Raw genomic sequence first — 16,750 nt, forward strand, 5'->3', positions numbered from 1 at the left:
TCTTTTTGGGGGGGGGGGCAATTTTATTTTATTTTCAAAATCAACACAAATTGGACACAACAAGGTAAGCGTACGCAAAAATGGGGAATTCAAACAATGGGTTTAACAGAACTTTCAATGAAGTCAACGAATTAAACAAAAGGAAAGGAATACAAACAGCAAAACATAGTGCTCGTGCTGGACTGGGAAAGAGGGGGTCAGTCATATCAGAACGAATATTGGTGGGCACTAATCGATATTGGATTGGCCAATATCGAGTAGCCTACTGTATCTACTAAGACTGAGAGTCAAGAGAGCGTGTAGATCTATTGTGTATGATCTTTGACAGAGCTCAGAATAGGTAAGTACTCATTACTTATTAAGGTTCGAAAGAAGGAATGTAATTTAAGTGCATTTGCATAGAATTTAACGAAGGAGTAGAAAACTCGGGTACCCGACACCAATACCCGAATAGCCGATTTTGAGCTCTTTACCGGGCACTCAGATAACTACCCGGGTAACTCGCCCAGCCCAAGTCGATGTTGGCCTACCGTTACCGAGTCGATATGCTTTTGTTTACTCAAACAAATCTGCACGTCTTGCTTTTTCTATGCACTATGTACCCGTCATTGTGTATTGCTATGCTTCTCTGTTCTCAAACTTAGGTTAAACTTAAACCTGCCACCAATATAATATATAGCAAAACAAAGACTGAAAAAACCCAAAAAACAACCCCCCCCCCAAAAAAAAAAAAAAAAAAAAACATTAAAAAAACAACAACAACAACAAACAACAACAACAACAAACAAAACAAAACAAAACAGCATATGAACCACACACCCTATCCCCTCAAAAATTATTTTTTAATCGAAAAACACCGAAATATCATCCCATCGACATTGTTTCAGGTGGATTTTGTGCTTGGCGGTGATTTCTCACCTCAGCCTGCGTTCGACGATCTGATACATGAGATGGACCATGCCAAAGTGTTCCCGTCTTCTGATTAATGAGCCGCGCTGAGCATACTTCCCAGAACTAGATCTGCAAAGAGACGGGGCCGGTAGAAGGGACGACATGTAGATCTATTCAAATACAAAGACAACAACAACAAGCAACTCCTTTGGTTCGGCACCGATGAAATCAAGCCCAAGATTATTATTATATTTATTTTGTGCTGTTCCTTTCGTTGCTTTTGTTTTTTTTCCCCTTCTTATATTCTAGATCTATCCTATTTGTGCTTTGGCCGCAACAGACTTGAAAAGAAAATTATTCGCACCTTTACACAATCTGCTACCCTTTTTTTTTATAAACTATTTGTGTGTCAACGTGTCCTTTTCGTTAAATAAACACAAAACTTTGGTTGCTGGGTTGTTTTTTCTCTATTATTTTACCTGTTGCGCCATTGTTGTTAACTGGCGTCTGTATATAATGGTTAGGCTCTTCTTGGTTCTATGTCTGTCTGGTACGGAGGGCATTTAACAACACGTCTTTCAACAACGCACGGTCACTGATGCCTGGTGGGTTGTAAAGAGGGCGGGCTTGCCGTGACCAAAACATTGAGATCACTCAGATTTAGAAAACTGTGAAATGGTATACGTTTAACACCCCTATCAACATTAATAGGTTATTTAAGAGGCGAGACCTCCGACTTTAACGTACGTCTCCGAAAGGACCGAGCCAAATGGCAAATCCATGTAAAGTTTCCTATGGACACAACGTCGGACCGAGTTGAGGCACGAACCCCCGAACCCACAATCTCACGATTACGGGTCTGGCAGCTAACCACTAGGCCGCAGACGGCAAATGGTTCGAGAAGTTTTGCTTTATATTATATTGGTTTGTCCTTTAAAAAATCGACGATCTGAGAAACGAGATGGACCATGTCAAAGTGTTCCAATCTGCTGATTAGTGAACCGCAGCGAATACTTCCCAGAACTACATCTACAAAGAGAAGGTGCCGGTGGAAGGGGCGACATGTAGATCCATACAAAGACAACAACAAGCAATTTCTTTTTGTTCGGCACTGGTGAAATCAAGCCCAAGATTATTAGTTTTATTTTGTGCTGTTCCTTTCGTTGCTTTTGCTTTTCCCCCCTTCTTATATAGAGATCTATCCTTTGTGCTTTGGCCGTAACCGACTTGAAAAGAAAATTACCGGTACTCGCACCCTTACACAATCTACTACGCATTTTTATAAACTATTTGTGTGTTCACGTGTCCTTTTCGTTAAATAAACACAAAACTTTGGTTATTTTTTCCTCGATTATTTTACCTGTTGCCTCATTGTTGTTAACCGACGTCTGTATATAATAGTTAGGCTCTTGGTTTTATGTCTGTCTAGTACAAAGTGCGTATTTTAAAAACACGTCTTTCAACAACGTACGGTCTCTGATTCTGATGCCGGGTGGGATCAAGGAGTTTACTCCTTGGGTGGGATGTAAAGAAAGCGGGGCTTACCGTGACCAAACATTGAGATCACTCAGATTTAGAAAATTATGAAATGGTACAGTGGGTGTCGCATTCAACGAGGTCACGTTCAACAAGAAGTCGGCTCCAACGAGGCAATCCTCAATCCCCGATTTTTCCTCTATATTTCTCTTGTAAATGAACGTCAGCTCCAACGAGTTTGCGAACAGACTGAAGTCGCTTTTAACGAGGTCGCGATAACCAAATAAAAGCAATTAGCGGCCCCAAAAGCCAAGAATTTGTCTCCTTTCTCTCCGTCTCACGCGAAACACAAGGCCTATCCTCCATTCCTAACACATTGTATTGCTAGATCTAATGTGCCTCCCTCAAACACGCAAACACTGATGCTGTTTGAGATGTTCGTCATCAAGGGGAACAACTGTTTTAATTACTGGATTTGGTACATCGTGTAATATAATAACTTGTCTCCTTTCTTTACTTTAGCCTTAGTCACGCTCAACAAGAGGTCGGATCCAACGAGGACAACAAGCCGGTCCGCAACCTCGTTGAATGCGACACCCACTGTATACGTTTAACAGCCATATCAACATTAATAGATTATTTAAGAGGCGGGACCTCCGAGTTTAACGTCTATCTTCGGAAGGACCGAGCCAAATGGGAAATTCTTGTAAAGTGTCTTTCCTAAGGAAGGACACAACGTGGGACAGAGCTGAGGCACGAACCTTCGAACCCACAATCTCACGATTACGGGTCCTGCAGCCTAACCACAGGCCACAGACGCTATTTCACTCAGATTATAAAGGATGGACAATGACTATAAAAGACAGTAGAATAGATCTACGCTTGCACACAAAAAAAATATTTTAAAAATGTGAAAACATAAATAGATTCAAAAAAATTATAATACCTCGTTTGAAACCAGAAAAATGGATCCACGTATGAGTCTTTATACTTGACACATGTACTTATGATTCGTGTCATTAGGTTTTTATACTTGCAAATTTGCCGATGACCTTGTTGTTGTTGTTGTTGTTGTTGTTGTTGTTGTTGTTATCGTCGTCGTTGTTGAAGGGTGCATCCTTCATGATAAACTATTCATGATTAAAATAAATATATATATATATATATTTGTATCCCTTTTGTTTTCCATCCCCAACAGGACACGTAGATTCTGTTGTTTGACGTGGTCCAAGTCTCTTGACTGAGCTTAGCTTCATGAAATAAGAACTACATGTAGATCTAAAGCGAATTTCTGAATATAAGTATTCTACACCATACATTGCTGCATTGTAGGACAAACAATAAAATCAATAAATCGCGATGCATAATCACGTGACACAGTGCAGCTTCAGCCTCCGAGCCTAACGTAGAACTACATGTATCAGTTGCTTTTTGTCTCGGCCTTGAGCTATGCAAGGTCAATACAATGTTTGTTTGTTTGTTTGTTTAGTTTCCTTGTTTGGGTAGGTGTTTTACGGCACTATCGACTCAGTTCAATATCCTAGTGATGTTCAGCTTGTGGGAAGGCTTCAGACTCCGAGCCTAACCTAACACAGAACAATCAGTTGCTTTGTCTCGGCCTTGAGCCATGCAATGTCAATAACCCGGTGATGTTCAGCCAGTGGGAACTTATTTATAACTATAAGCGCCGGGGCTTAAGGGACAAAACCAATGAAATTGCATTTTTTTCCCGACGGAAGAGCACCTGATTAGACGTAACTCAATATAGTCGAAGTAAATTTTATAGCAGTAGACACCTAGGCCAATCAGACCATTTTTCGAGTTATTTTTCCTCTGAAATTTCGTTTGGGTGATTGAGAAATTTAGCTTTTTATTGGAATACATTACCATGTTTTTGTCCTTTTAAAAAAATCTTGTGAAATGTTTCTTTTAGATTTTAACCAGAGAAGTAACTTTTTCGTGAAGCAAAAATAGCAAAACCACGTAAACAATATCGTTAAAAAGGTAAATCAGAGGCTGTACTTTCTGAGGAAACTAAAGTCTTTCAATCTGAATCCATCCATCCTTCAGATTTTCTACACCACCGCAATAGAAATTTTTATAAATTTTGGTATCACTTGCAATGGTAGCAATCTGGGAAGGCAGCACATTATAAAAATAAACAAGTTGATAAGAAAGGCATCAAGAACAATTGGTAGAGACCTAAGTAACTTTGAATATCTGCACAAGACAAACGTTCTAAAAAAAAAGGCGGAAATAATGCTTAGTGACCATAGCCACCCACTGACATCGGAATTTCAACTATCGACCCGCAGTAAACGATACATTTCCAAAAAAGCAAAAACAGACAGAATATAGAAATTCGTTCGTACCAACTGCAGTGAGGTTACTGAACATACAGTGCTACAAATGAAACAGAGAGAGAGAGAGAGAGAGAGAGAGAGAGAGAGAGAGAGAGAGAGAGAGAATGTTTTACGGAGCAGGTTGTCCCAGCCCGTGAGACATGGGTGAACCGGGGCAATTCCACCCACAACTTTGCTTAAATCACTCTCATGCACTACCTAATTGTGATATCTGACTAGAATTTGCAACAAATTATACTCTGAACATAACATTCAACATAAACATAACATTAGACAATTCTGACTAATTCTATTCAAGAAATAGAGTTTTAACCCAAAAAAATTGTAAGCACTTTAATCGGGGAAATTCCACCCACCTACAAAATTCTGATCAAACATGTTCAACATACTTCAATGAATGACAAAACTTTCAAAAACATTTCTCTCTGGTTTCCTGCGGGTTTGTCACTAGTCACTACTATCACTGTCATCATCACCACTGTCTTTCTGGCATCTTTGAGGCAGCACAGTCCTTGTCGCGACTATCGTCATCAATTTCAGACTCTGAGACGGGAGTCCACAACTGTTGTTTTCTTTACCTTGGTTCTGGTGGGAACAGAAGGCCTTCCTTTTCCTTTTCCTTTTCCCTTTTTCCTTTTCTTCTTCTCCTCCTCCTCCTCCTCCTCTGTTATTCTTTGAATGAATGTACTCAAAACTGGTCAAACTTTCGCCATACTGGCGTTTAACAGTTTTCCGGTTGGTTTTTTCTCTCTTGGGGTGTAACATAGGGGAATTTTTTTTAATAAAAAAGTAAAAAGTCCTTTATTAATATGCTGGGTCTAGTTGCTGGTTCCACTGGGGTCACTGGCCTCGACGGTGCAGGTGTTGATGAGGTTGATGGCAACCCATTGTACCAGACTGCACAGCTGCGATTGCATTCTGCATTGCCTCCTTGCTGTATGGCGCTCTCTTCTTTACATAATTCCTCAACATTCTGTTAAAAAAATAGTCAAAATTGTTATAAATTTATGCTCAACATTATCTGGGGTAAATCCACCCACCAGGTGGGTGGAATTGCCCCAATATAATAATGAAGTTTAATGGCCAACATTTTACTTGTAGGTTGCTATGAATGAACTAATAGGAGGTTAAATACTTAAGAGAAGATCATAACTTACAATCAATGCGAAGAAAGTATGGTTGTGAAAATCCACCCACCAAGTGGGTGGATTTACCCCAACTCTACTATGTAGATCCATGACCATAACAGAAGAATTTTCTTTTATAATGGCTTTATTGGTGCATAAAATGAAGACAAATAAACACTTCATTAAAAGATACTTTAGACTTTCATCCACCATAAATACACAAGGTCTAGCATCAAAAAGTACGTTAGGTCTACTTACTTTGCTGATGCTTGAGGATGCTCTTTAAGAAGGCTGCTGTTCAACATCCACAGGTTCAAAAGAAAATGAAATAGGAAAAGGAAGTCCAGGGGATGTAGCTCAATAATCATGAGTGGCAAAACTCTCCTCAAATGACTTGCAGAGTTTTGTCCCTTAAAATTGTCCAAAGTGGGTGGAATTGCCCCGGTTTACCTATTTACTTGGCCTAATGTCCTGTCTTGTTGTGCGTTTGCGTGAGTGCACCTTTAAGTCTAACTTTTGTAACGTCTGCTGCCATTGTTAACGACCAAGACAAATTTCTCCCTGCGAGATGAATAAAGATTGTCATTGTCATTGTCAAATCAGGTGGGGTTGCAGCTTCAATTGCTCCACCCGGCAAGACACCACTGCGTAAGGTTATCGTAAAATAGGCCTGTACCAGAAAACGACTTGAACGTTCAGCTTCAACAGGGCCGAGCCATTAGTTCCGATATATGCCTAAAAATAGCTTTCAATGTACAAAAAAAGGGGGGGGGGGGATTAACACAACAACAGCAACAATAATGACAACAAAAGGCACGTTTTTACTAACAAAGGGACATGACTCAATTAAATTAGAGAAGGGGGGGGGGGGCTTTGAAAACGTGCCAAACAACCTTATTAAGAAGCCCTGTTTGTGGATTGTGCTGAAGACTAGTTGATGTGTTACAAGAGAGTAACAATTAACATATACAAAAAAGAAGGAGGAGAGATTAGGACGACAGATGTTTGATAGGAGAGCCTCATCCTAATCCTCACCCATCGCAATACAAAGTAGAGTGTAGAGTCGACTCCGCTTGTGTTGATCTTCGGTCCAGTTGATCCAGCACCTCTTCTTCTTTACACAGGTCCCAATGGTTAAGTTTAAACCCCGGATAGCCAAGGCAGTGCTACTGACAGAAGTTGTCTTTAGGCCATTCCCAAAGGAGGGATATTAACATGTTCTTATGCACAGTAGAATTGTAAATGGGCTGATTTATCGATGTCATGATCATACTGTGCAGGAACAACATAGGGGGAATTGTTGCCTTTTCTTTCCTCATTATCATAATCGTCATTTTTCCTCTACTTCTTTTGTAATATTTGTATGTTTGTCACTCTCTAGTGAACTGCTATTCCGGGTGCCTTGATAGTTGAAGCAGACTTTGTGCTGTTGAGGCTAGAGAGAGGTGAGCACAGTAAGCCTGATTCTCTGTTTGGACTTCTCTATTGACATCCACCCCTTGACCGTATGCAATTGCAAGCGAGCGCCGTAAAACCTTACTAAAACAAAAACTAACCTCGGATGAGTTGATCTTTGATTCCGTCGATCTTTTTTCTCGGCTCCCAGCACCCCTTCTTCTTTAAACAGATCCCAATGGTTAAGTTTAAGCTTCCGATGAGTTGATCTATTACTTTTTTTCACTCCCCCGGCGCACAACATTAGCTCATCCAAAGTCGACTGGCTGTACAATGCACCACGAGTCAGCCAATGGCGCACCTTCCTTGTTTTACCCCGACCCCATTGAGGACGTGCTTTCTGGTCAGTAGACAACGCTTACAGACGCCCTGGTTGATTTCATTATTTTTATGAGCGCCTGATTTCACCATGATGCCTCACATACGTCATCTTTTTAATATTTAAGTTTTAGGTGTATGCTAAGAATAAGGGAGTGACGTTCCTGCGGTCGGAAAAATCAGCAAATAAACCGCATCTTTGTATAAGTTATGGGGTTTAAAGCAGTGGGAAAAAGTCGCGGCTTACGGTCCGAACTTTACAGTACTAAGGTTTCTTTTAAACTAGGGATATATACACATGTACTTTAGGTTAATAGAGAAAAGAGTTTACATTGTTATATCCCTATATACTATTCTTTCATTCAAAGGCAGTGTGACGCAACTGCCCATTTCAGATTTTTTAATTAATAAAATGCAAAAACTTTTGACGCCAAGCCTATTTACAGTTATGAATGCTTCTAAACATGATTACATGGAAATATACATACATGTATATATCCATACATGTATATCACTCGGACATCAACAAGGGGATTGGAATCAGTCCCTTATGAAGCTCTACCACAGTGAAAACTACTGGATCTATTTCGGATGAAGATACATTGTCCTGCCTTCGACACATGAAGGATAGGGGGCTACTTTAACAAACCAAAAAAAACAAAAATCTCAGTTTTGTCAGATATGTGTCTATGCCTCAAAACATCAGTATTATAGCAATCAGTTTCTTTGAAACAGGAACTCTTATCATAAACAGCTAAACGGTATCCTTCTTTTCAACCCAATGAACCTTTGCCTCCCAGGCCTAAAAAATCCTCCCCCCCTCCCTGGGCCCCCAAGCAAAATTCAAGAAAACTAGGCATGCTATTAGTACATGTATTCCATTAGCACTCATGCAAAAACACAAATAAAGTAATAAAATTGTTCCTTCTCTCCTACCTCCAGTACTGCTACTTATTTTGCCAGTCTCAGTCTACTTCTGGGTAGGAGCGAGATCTAAACAGGTCACCCCAAACCCCCAAATATTGGGGTTTCGGTGGCATGGATAGTTTAGCTGCACCCCAATATATCGGAGTCTCTGGTCCATTGGGTTAAATAGCATAAGCTGAGGAACATGATGTTGCCTATCACTGTTCTTTAACGACAGCAAATCGACACGTACAGCTGCTGTATCATACAAACTCAAACTTAAAATTAAAAAACTGGAAGAATGGTCCAAATCTTACTTTTCTCATACTTTTTATTATCATCATTCAAAACGGTTTTCCACAGTCTTACATATACATCAAACAAAATTGTTGAAAAAAAATACCCCAAGATGATTAGTCAACAGCCAATACTATCACAATATAGGAAACAAAATGACAGTTGTATACAATCAGAAAGAACACAATCTTAAAAGGATTTTGGAATTTACAAACCTAAACCACACCTGCAATATTTCTTTTTTTTTCTTTTTTTTTAATCAACACACCCCCCCCCCCCCCTCCTTTTCATCTCCCTACCATGGCATACAGTGCAAGAGAAACATTAATGACAAAAACATAAGATCTATTATAAACTAGAAACAATTATTTCTCTACAAGGGTTTTGTGCTTCTTCAACTTTTGACAGTTCAGTTGCACATCTTCAGCCATTGGCGAAAGAAGTTTTGCTGAACAGCATATATATAAACAGTGTTACTAGTTCTAGCACAAAACTTTCTCGAAAATGGTCCCTCATTTTTTTGTTGAAAAAAAATATACGACATTGTCAACAAAAAAAAGAAAGAAAATCTGTCAATGACATGATGCAAAATCTTCCAATAAAATGGTTTTAAAAAAACAGAAGAAAAAAAATAATAAAAGAACCAAGCCTCATTTTGACATCACAGCTTTTGGTTGGCAGACGTGAGTTTTGCAGCTGCACCTTTGTCCAAGATCCAGATCACTTCTCCGTTGGTGGGCTTCACTCTTGCAGCAGGCAGAGGCTCTTCTGATTTTCCCTCCAGAACTTGCTGGAAACGGAAAAAAAAAACACTTGTTAATTTTTTAGCTAGAGGGAAAGAAAATACATTGTACTTCATAACGGCAGTAAACGCCTCCTAAATTACATTACAGAAAAAGCTCAAAGAATTTTATATTGGCAGTCACAGTAAAAGTTTTACGCCCCCATAATTCAGAAAACCTGGGGGGGGGGGGGGGGGGCTCTCTTTTTTTTCACCATTTGGGGAAGGTTTGGGGGATATGTTTAGAAGTTGATGCCAAGACAACCTAGTGTCCGTTTTATGGAGATGGACGTCAAGTTGCAGGTTCTACGTTTTACAGAACCTTAGGGTGTTTAAACGGAATTAAAACAAATTTAGTGCATTGAGTGTGAGGAAGAGACAGAATCCTCTCCCTCCTTTTGCTTCCCACCCTCTTCCTCCTCCACACAAGGGATGGGTAGGTACCGGTACCCAGTACTGGAACTCCCGGTTCTACCGTAAGAGGTGTCAGTACCGGCACCTGGCCTCCAGTACCGCCTCTGGGAAGGAGCCGATACCAACAGTTAGTACTGGCTCTGGGAACGAGCCGACACCTAAACGCTCAGAGAGTAAGAACGTATAGGCCGACACCAACGTTTTTTTTAACCAGGCCACCGGAAGTGTGCTGTGTATAGGCATCTCCGGTGTAGGCCTAGGCCTTGGCCTAGCAGCTGTGACGTCAGATGCACACAACACAGCTGGTGACCTTGATACATGACTTCAGATTCAAAATTGACAATCAAAAACCAAATTTGCTTCAATTTTACAATTTCATCAAATCAGGTTCCACGCAAGCCACTTTGTGTATTTTGATACGCTGATTCCGAAAATGAAATAAATTTGTAGCGGCGATAATTATTCTAAAAATTCTGCAGGCAGAGTGTTATCCCGCGCAGCAGTAAACTTCAAAGTATTTAGCGTCACATTTCGCCTCTCCAATTCTGACGTGTGTGTGGGGGTGATCGTGGCGTGAGATGCAAGACGCAAAGTCTGTGACGTCACCTACTGGTGTCACTCCCAGTACCGGTGCTGGTACTGGCGGTTCTCGGCGCCCAGTACCGAGAAAGTGTCGACACTGGGTTTCGCTAGTACCGCCCAACACTACTCCACACCAGTCCCCACTCCACTCATGGACATTCCTGCCCCCCTCCCAAGCATCTTCATCCCTCCCCTCCACTCCTTCAGCATCAGATACCCACATCCCTCAAGGAGAGAGGACTCTGATGAATTTTGGTCCCTATCCCTATCCTCAATACATAGGTCGACTTAAAAGTGTCGAAAATAAAAAAATCAGGGTTTTAAGAAAAAAACTTCACAGTTTTCTGGTTTTATTTACATATGACATGGTATCTATAGGCTAATAGTATATAAAAAAGGACACGTTTTCATCGTAAAATCAATGCTGAACATGCTGACTTCCAAAACATTTCAATATTTTGATTGGTTTAGTAAGCGTGGCACATTTTGTGACACAGACTAGTAGTGTGTAGTTTTGTTAAAAAATAAAAATCTTTTAATTTTAGACCTAATTATGTAGGAATGGCCCGGCATACTTTTTCTCAAGAAACTACATTTTCCTCCACTTTACTGGTCTTTTCACTTCCAAGCTCAATAATACCTCTGCCGACAACTGGGGCCGTTCTCCAGGCGCACTCACATACCCTCTCTCGAGGCACACTCACATATAGACACGGCCTGACATGGACAAATTACGCTGACTGCGCTACATCTAAAGATATCACCTGTCACAATAGAATTTTCCTGATCTGACAACGCCTCACCTGTACGATGTCTGCTTTGGCAGCGCCACAGGAAGCGAACACGGCACAAGCAGCGTTGTTAATCACTGGGTAGGTCAAGGTCACTCGACACGGTGGGGGTTTGGGAGAGTCGCTAATGGCCGCTGTAATCCTGCTGGTCTCCTGGGGTGAGGAGAGGTGAGGAGAGGTGGGGAGGTTACACCATACACAAATGTTGATATGATCTACTCAAAGCTGTGAGGAGAGGATGGTCAGAGATTATCTACTCACATTGAGGGGAAGATGGTCAGAGATTATCTACTGACATAACGGATGGTCAGAGATTATCTACTCACATTGAGGGGAAGATGGTCAGAGATTATCTACTCACACTGGGGATTGTCAGAGATTATCTACTCACACCAAGGATGGTCAGAGATTATCTACTCACATTGAGGGGAAGATGGTCAGAGATTATCTACTCACAGTGAGGAGAGGATAGTCAGAGATTATCTACTGACATTAAGGATGGTCAGAGATTATCTACTCACACCAGGGATGGTCAGAGATTATCTACTCACATTGAGGGGAAGATGGTCAGAGATTATCTACTCACAGTGAGGAGAGGATGGTCAGAGATTATCTACTCACAGTGAGGAGAGGATAGTCAGAGATTATCTACTCACACCGGGGATGGTCAGAGATTATCTACTCACAGTGAGGAGAGGATAGTCAGAGATTATCTACTGACATTAAGGATGGTCAGAGATTATCTACTCAAATTTAGGATGGTCAGAGATGATCTACTCACATTGATGAGAAGATGGTCAGAAATTATCTACTCAAACTGAGGATGGTCAGATATTATCTACTGACATTAAGGATGGTCAGAGATTATATACTCACATTGAGGAGAGGATGGCCAGAGATTATCTACTCACATTGAGGAGAGGATGGTCAGAGATTATCTACTCACATTGAGGAGAGGATGGTCAGAAAATATCTACTCACATTGAGGAGAGGGTCAGAATTATCTACTCACATTGAGGAGGGGGTGGCCTGGGAACAGGCTACAAGTGTGACCGTCCGGGCCCATACCCAGAACCAGTAGGTCAAACCTAGGCAGAGAATTGCCCGGGAACACACTGCGGAGTTTCTCAATATATAGATCCGCCGCTTCAGCAACTGGAAATATGGACAAAGAAAGAAAATATAAAAATATCAATATTACAACACAAAGGCACAGAGGATATACTTTACTTAAACTGCGAAAAAAAAATCCTTGTGAACAACATGATTCTCCATATAATCTTGACACCCCCCCCCCCCCCCTCTCATCATGCAGATTTCCCTTCCCACATTCTGAACATGCTTGACCTAGTGTGCAGATCCCGGGGTGATGATGAATGGTCACAATAAGTTTGCTATCAGCTACTTCTTTCAGGAACAGGAAATATTAGGCTCCGATCTTTGTTTGTTTGTTTAAGTAAGTGTTTTACTGCGCTCGCAACAGCATAAGGTCATGTGGGTGCGCGGGACAAATTAAACATTTTTAGTTTGGTAGGAATTTTGAATTCAGCCCGGGTGGCGGCTGAAGCCTACTCTTATCAATTTTAGGACCACCAAGGGATCTATAACGTGTGCAACTTGCACACGTGACTTCTGAGAATTTTCACTCTTATCCAAGAAGGCTAGGTGTTACATCTTACCTACCATAAGAACAGGAGTGTGGCTGAAAGACAGCAGTAAGGAGCCAAGGAGTAGCAGCAGAAAGGCTGCAGAAAGAGTCAGGAGCCCAGAGGAGGGGGCAAAGGGGGGGGGGGGGGGCAGAAAGAGGAAGTGAAAGCATACAACAGAACATGGTTAGAGAGTAGGAAAGGAAGTGCAAGGACCAAATTTTAGAGAACAAAATTTTCCATCGAGGTCCAGTTTCGAACCCGGGACCTATTGTACGACAGGTGAACACTGTAACCTCTAGACCACAAGAGCCCCCTCCAATCTTTGTGATACGCAAAGGCACAGAGGATATACTTTACTTTAACTGCGTAAAAAAATCTTCATGAACAACATGATTGTCCATATAATCTTAACACCCCCCACACCACGCAGATTTCCACACATAATGAATCAATTTCTAGAGTGTCCAGATAAAGCTGTCACTGGAATTTGGAGCAAAATCATCAGAAGGCATCTTACAATACTACAGGGTTTTTTTCGTTTTTCCAAATCACTCGAAAATAAATCAATCATTTATTCATTTGCACTGGGCATAGTATCTAACCTTTCACCTCTTCAGAAAATGTCTTTTTCTTTTTTCTTGGTTTGCTAGATGAAATTTATGATGTGAAAAAATGTAGTAGCATTTCCACAATAATGGAAAAACAATATAGGCAAACATATTTCAGTAAAGATAGACCATTCACTTGACTTACTGTCTCTGGCCAAAAAGAAAGCATATATATAGATCTATATCTTATTTTCAGTTGTGTTATGTTAGAACACGCTGAAACTAATGCTACATGATGTCAAATTTGGGTCATTTAAGAGTCTCCAGATAAAAACAGAAAGAGACCCATCTTACTTTCAGTTAATAATAATAGATAGAATTTGTATAGCCCATACGCCCGCCCAACAACAAGCTCTATGCACTTTACAACATTATTACCCCAGCAGACCATAGAACACTCAGAAACATTCTCAGCTTCACGGAAAGCATACAGTGCATGCAGCTGAATAAGCACTCAATAAACAAACACACGGACAAGATCTTTAGCTGTCTATAACTGGGTACCCATTCCCACCAGGGTAAAGTGAGGACAACGTCAGGCCCCTGGCGGGATTCGAACCCACGACCTTACGATTGCGAGTCCGAGAGCCTAACCACTAGGCCACCAAAGCCACAGTTGTAACAAGAAGAAACACAGAGCAACTTGTTGTGTTACCTGTCACATTTGGGTTCAGTGGGAAAATATGCTCATCAGACAGAGGGACTTTCGACATCAAATTGTTCTTGTAGAAAGAGAAGGTACACTCTGGATTATCAAATGGCACATGTCGCTCATCACAAAAGAAAACACGCCACTTTGACCAATCTGTCGTAGCCTCTGGCAGGGCAGCACAAAGCATCTTCGCAGCACTCCCTCCTAGGACAGAAGGAAAAAAAAAATCAGTTACAGAGTTGTCTCATCTTTTTTTCAAATTAAAATATAGCTCCAGTGACTCTGAAATGTGCCAGCTGAAGAGAGTTATTTTGTGTTTCTCACAAGAAAAAAGAAAAACACAGAAGACTGTTAACTATCAACAATTCTTGGCTTTACAGAGTTTTCCATTGCTTGCATATCAAGGGTTCTGTATATAGTAGGACCCTACAACTCAACCTAAAAATTGTCAAAATGTGTTAAATTTCATTTATCAAAATACTGGACGTTGTATGAACTCTGAATAATCTTAATCTATACTTTTGAATTCTAATTTAATCAAAACTATGATCTAAAAATTGGTCAGATCAGTTTTCCCAAAGAAATCTAAGAGAAAAAAAAATTATGTTATTTGCGAAAGATATAACCATTTTTACGTATATCATCATAGTCAATTTTTTGTTGAAATACGCAATATTGAGTGAACTATGGTGTTGACAATAACTTCTGTGTAAATTAGGAAAAATATATGAAAAACAGTGACCACTTCCACTTACCTTGGGAACAGATACTTTACACCTGTAGCCTACTAGCATTGAGAAAACGTGATTCTGAATAAATCTAATACCCAGTGCACACTGCCAAACAGACTCGTTTGATTGAGTCGGGGCGGCCAGCCAGACTTTCCTTCATCAAGGGGTAAAAACTATCATTTCAGTTTCAGCACAATATGATTGAATTCAATATGATTGATGATACCCTGATGATATCATTTACAATTTGGACAATGTCCCTGTCCATAAGACGATAACTTTAAACCCAATTCTCTCTATTGAAAAAAATGAAACTAATTTCTACCACTTTTTCATGATGAAACAATAGAAGCATTCAGTTCTTAAATTGGGGGGGGTTTAATGATCCAAATAAAACACAAGGAAGTCATTGTAACTTGAATAACGAAATTCTTTGTTACAAAACATACTGTTCACAGTGCAACAAAACTCACTCCTATGAGAACAATAACCGTTCCTTAAAGAAACTACGTATAAAAATATACTATTGGACTTCTTAGCAATTTACTGTTCAGCAGCCCATTCAATTAATAAAAGACAATATTTTGATGATTCATCCCCATAACACTATGGTGTTTATTGAAGTCTGCATTCTCTATGATCTGCATTTTCCTTTTGTTTTCACATCATCTTCTTCCCTTTGCCTCATCATATAATAAGTAATATTAATAATTTTATACATAATGTAACCATGTCCACTTTCAGATCTTTTTAGCCCCACAGAAAAATTGACTAATAAAAAGACCATAAATGATATAACTAAATTTATACATTACGTAACAAGCCACCGGTAGGCAAAGTTTAGTTTTAGTAAAAGTTTTACGGCACTTGCAACACAATAAGGTCATATAAGTGCCGAAGATTAGAAGTGTTACAAGAGAGTAACAAACACAAAAAAGGAGAGATAAGGACGAAAGATGTTTGATATGAAAGAAGGAGCAAACCACACCAGAGCACCCGTCAACTGCCCACACAGGCATTGAATTGCCTTTATTCATGTAAATGTAAGCATTGACACACTCAGTAGAAACTCCTTCTTCTTCTAACTTCCACCAGTTGGCCAACACGCTGAATCATGATGATCAATCTACATCAAACCAGCAGCATATAGGCCTACCTCTTACCAGCTAACAAAATGACATTATGAAGTTAAATATATATGCCAAATTCTATAGGTCATGTACACCCTTTGCAACATTCTCCGAATTGAATGTCCATCCATCTCTTATTATAGGACTGAGCCAAATGGGAAAATTCATGTGAAGTGCCATTCCCAAGCGTAAAACGATGGACTGAGCAGTGCTCCAAACGCTCAAAACCTGCAATCTCATCATTACAAGTTCAGTAGCCCAACCACTGGACTGCTGATGTCATCCATAATATTATAAATGAGAAATGACAAGTTCAGGACGAGGTCCCATTTTTACAGGAAAACACGGGGGGGTATCAATATCATCCTAGACTGCATACTCCACAACAATGCTCTATACTATGGGAGGGTGGCCGGGGAAAGAAAGAGTAAAACTAGCGACTAGAGACTGGAGATAAAAGTCGATGACCAAACCTCTAAAAACAAAAACGATTTTGACAGGAGTGAAACAACAGTACCAGCTAACAACAATCAGGAATGAGAGAAACCTAGCAAGATAGAAGACATTATTCTTTGGGGG

General features: G+C 40.3%; 1 protein-coding gene across 2 annotated transcripts in view; it reads right to left on the reverse strand.

Moving 5' to 3' along the window:
• Positions 1-8,849: 8,849 nt before the first annotated feature.
• Positions 8,850-16,750, reverse strand: part of LOC101847694 (6-phosphogluconolactonase) — a 10,078-nt gene continuing 2,177 nt past the window's right edge. For both annotated transcript variants that reach the window (XM_005088776.3, XM_035971439.1), the window contains exons 2-5: positions 14,314-14,514; positions 12,414-12,556; positions 11,414-11,554; positions 8,850-9,623 (exon numbers count right to left, since the gene is read on the reverse strand). In XM_005088776.3, the coding sequence (XP_005088833.1) occupies positions 9,495-9,623; positions 11,414-11,554; positions 12,414-12,556; positions 14,314-14,514 (614 nt within the window). In that variant the 3' untranslated portion in view covers positions 8,850-9,494. The remainder of the gene's footprint in view (positions 9,624-11,413; positions 11,555-12,413; positions 12,557-14,313; positions 14,515-16,750) is intronic.

This window comes from Aplysia californica, unplaced genomic scaffold (assembly GCF_000002075.1).
Source record: "Aplysia californica isolate F4 #8 unplaced genomic scaffold, AplCal3.0 scaffold00001, whole genome shotgun sequence".
Lineage (NCBI taxonomy): Eukaryota > Metazoa > Mollusca > Gastropoda > Aplysiida > Aplysiidae > Aplysia > Aplysia californica.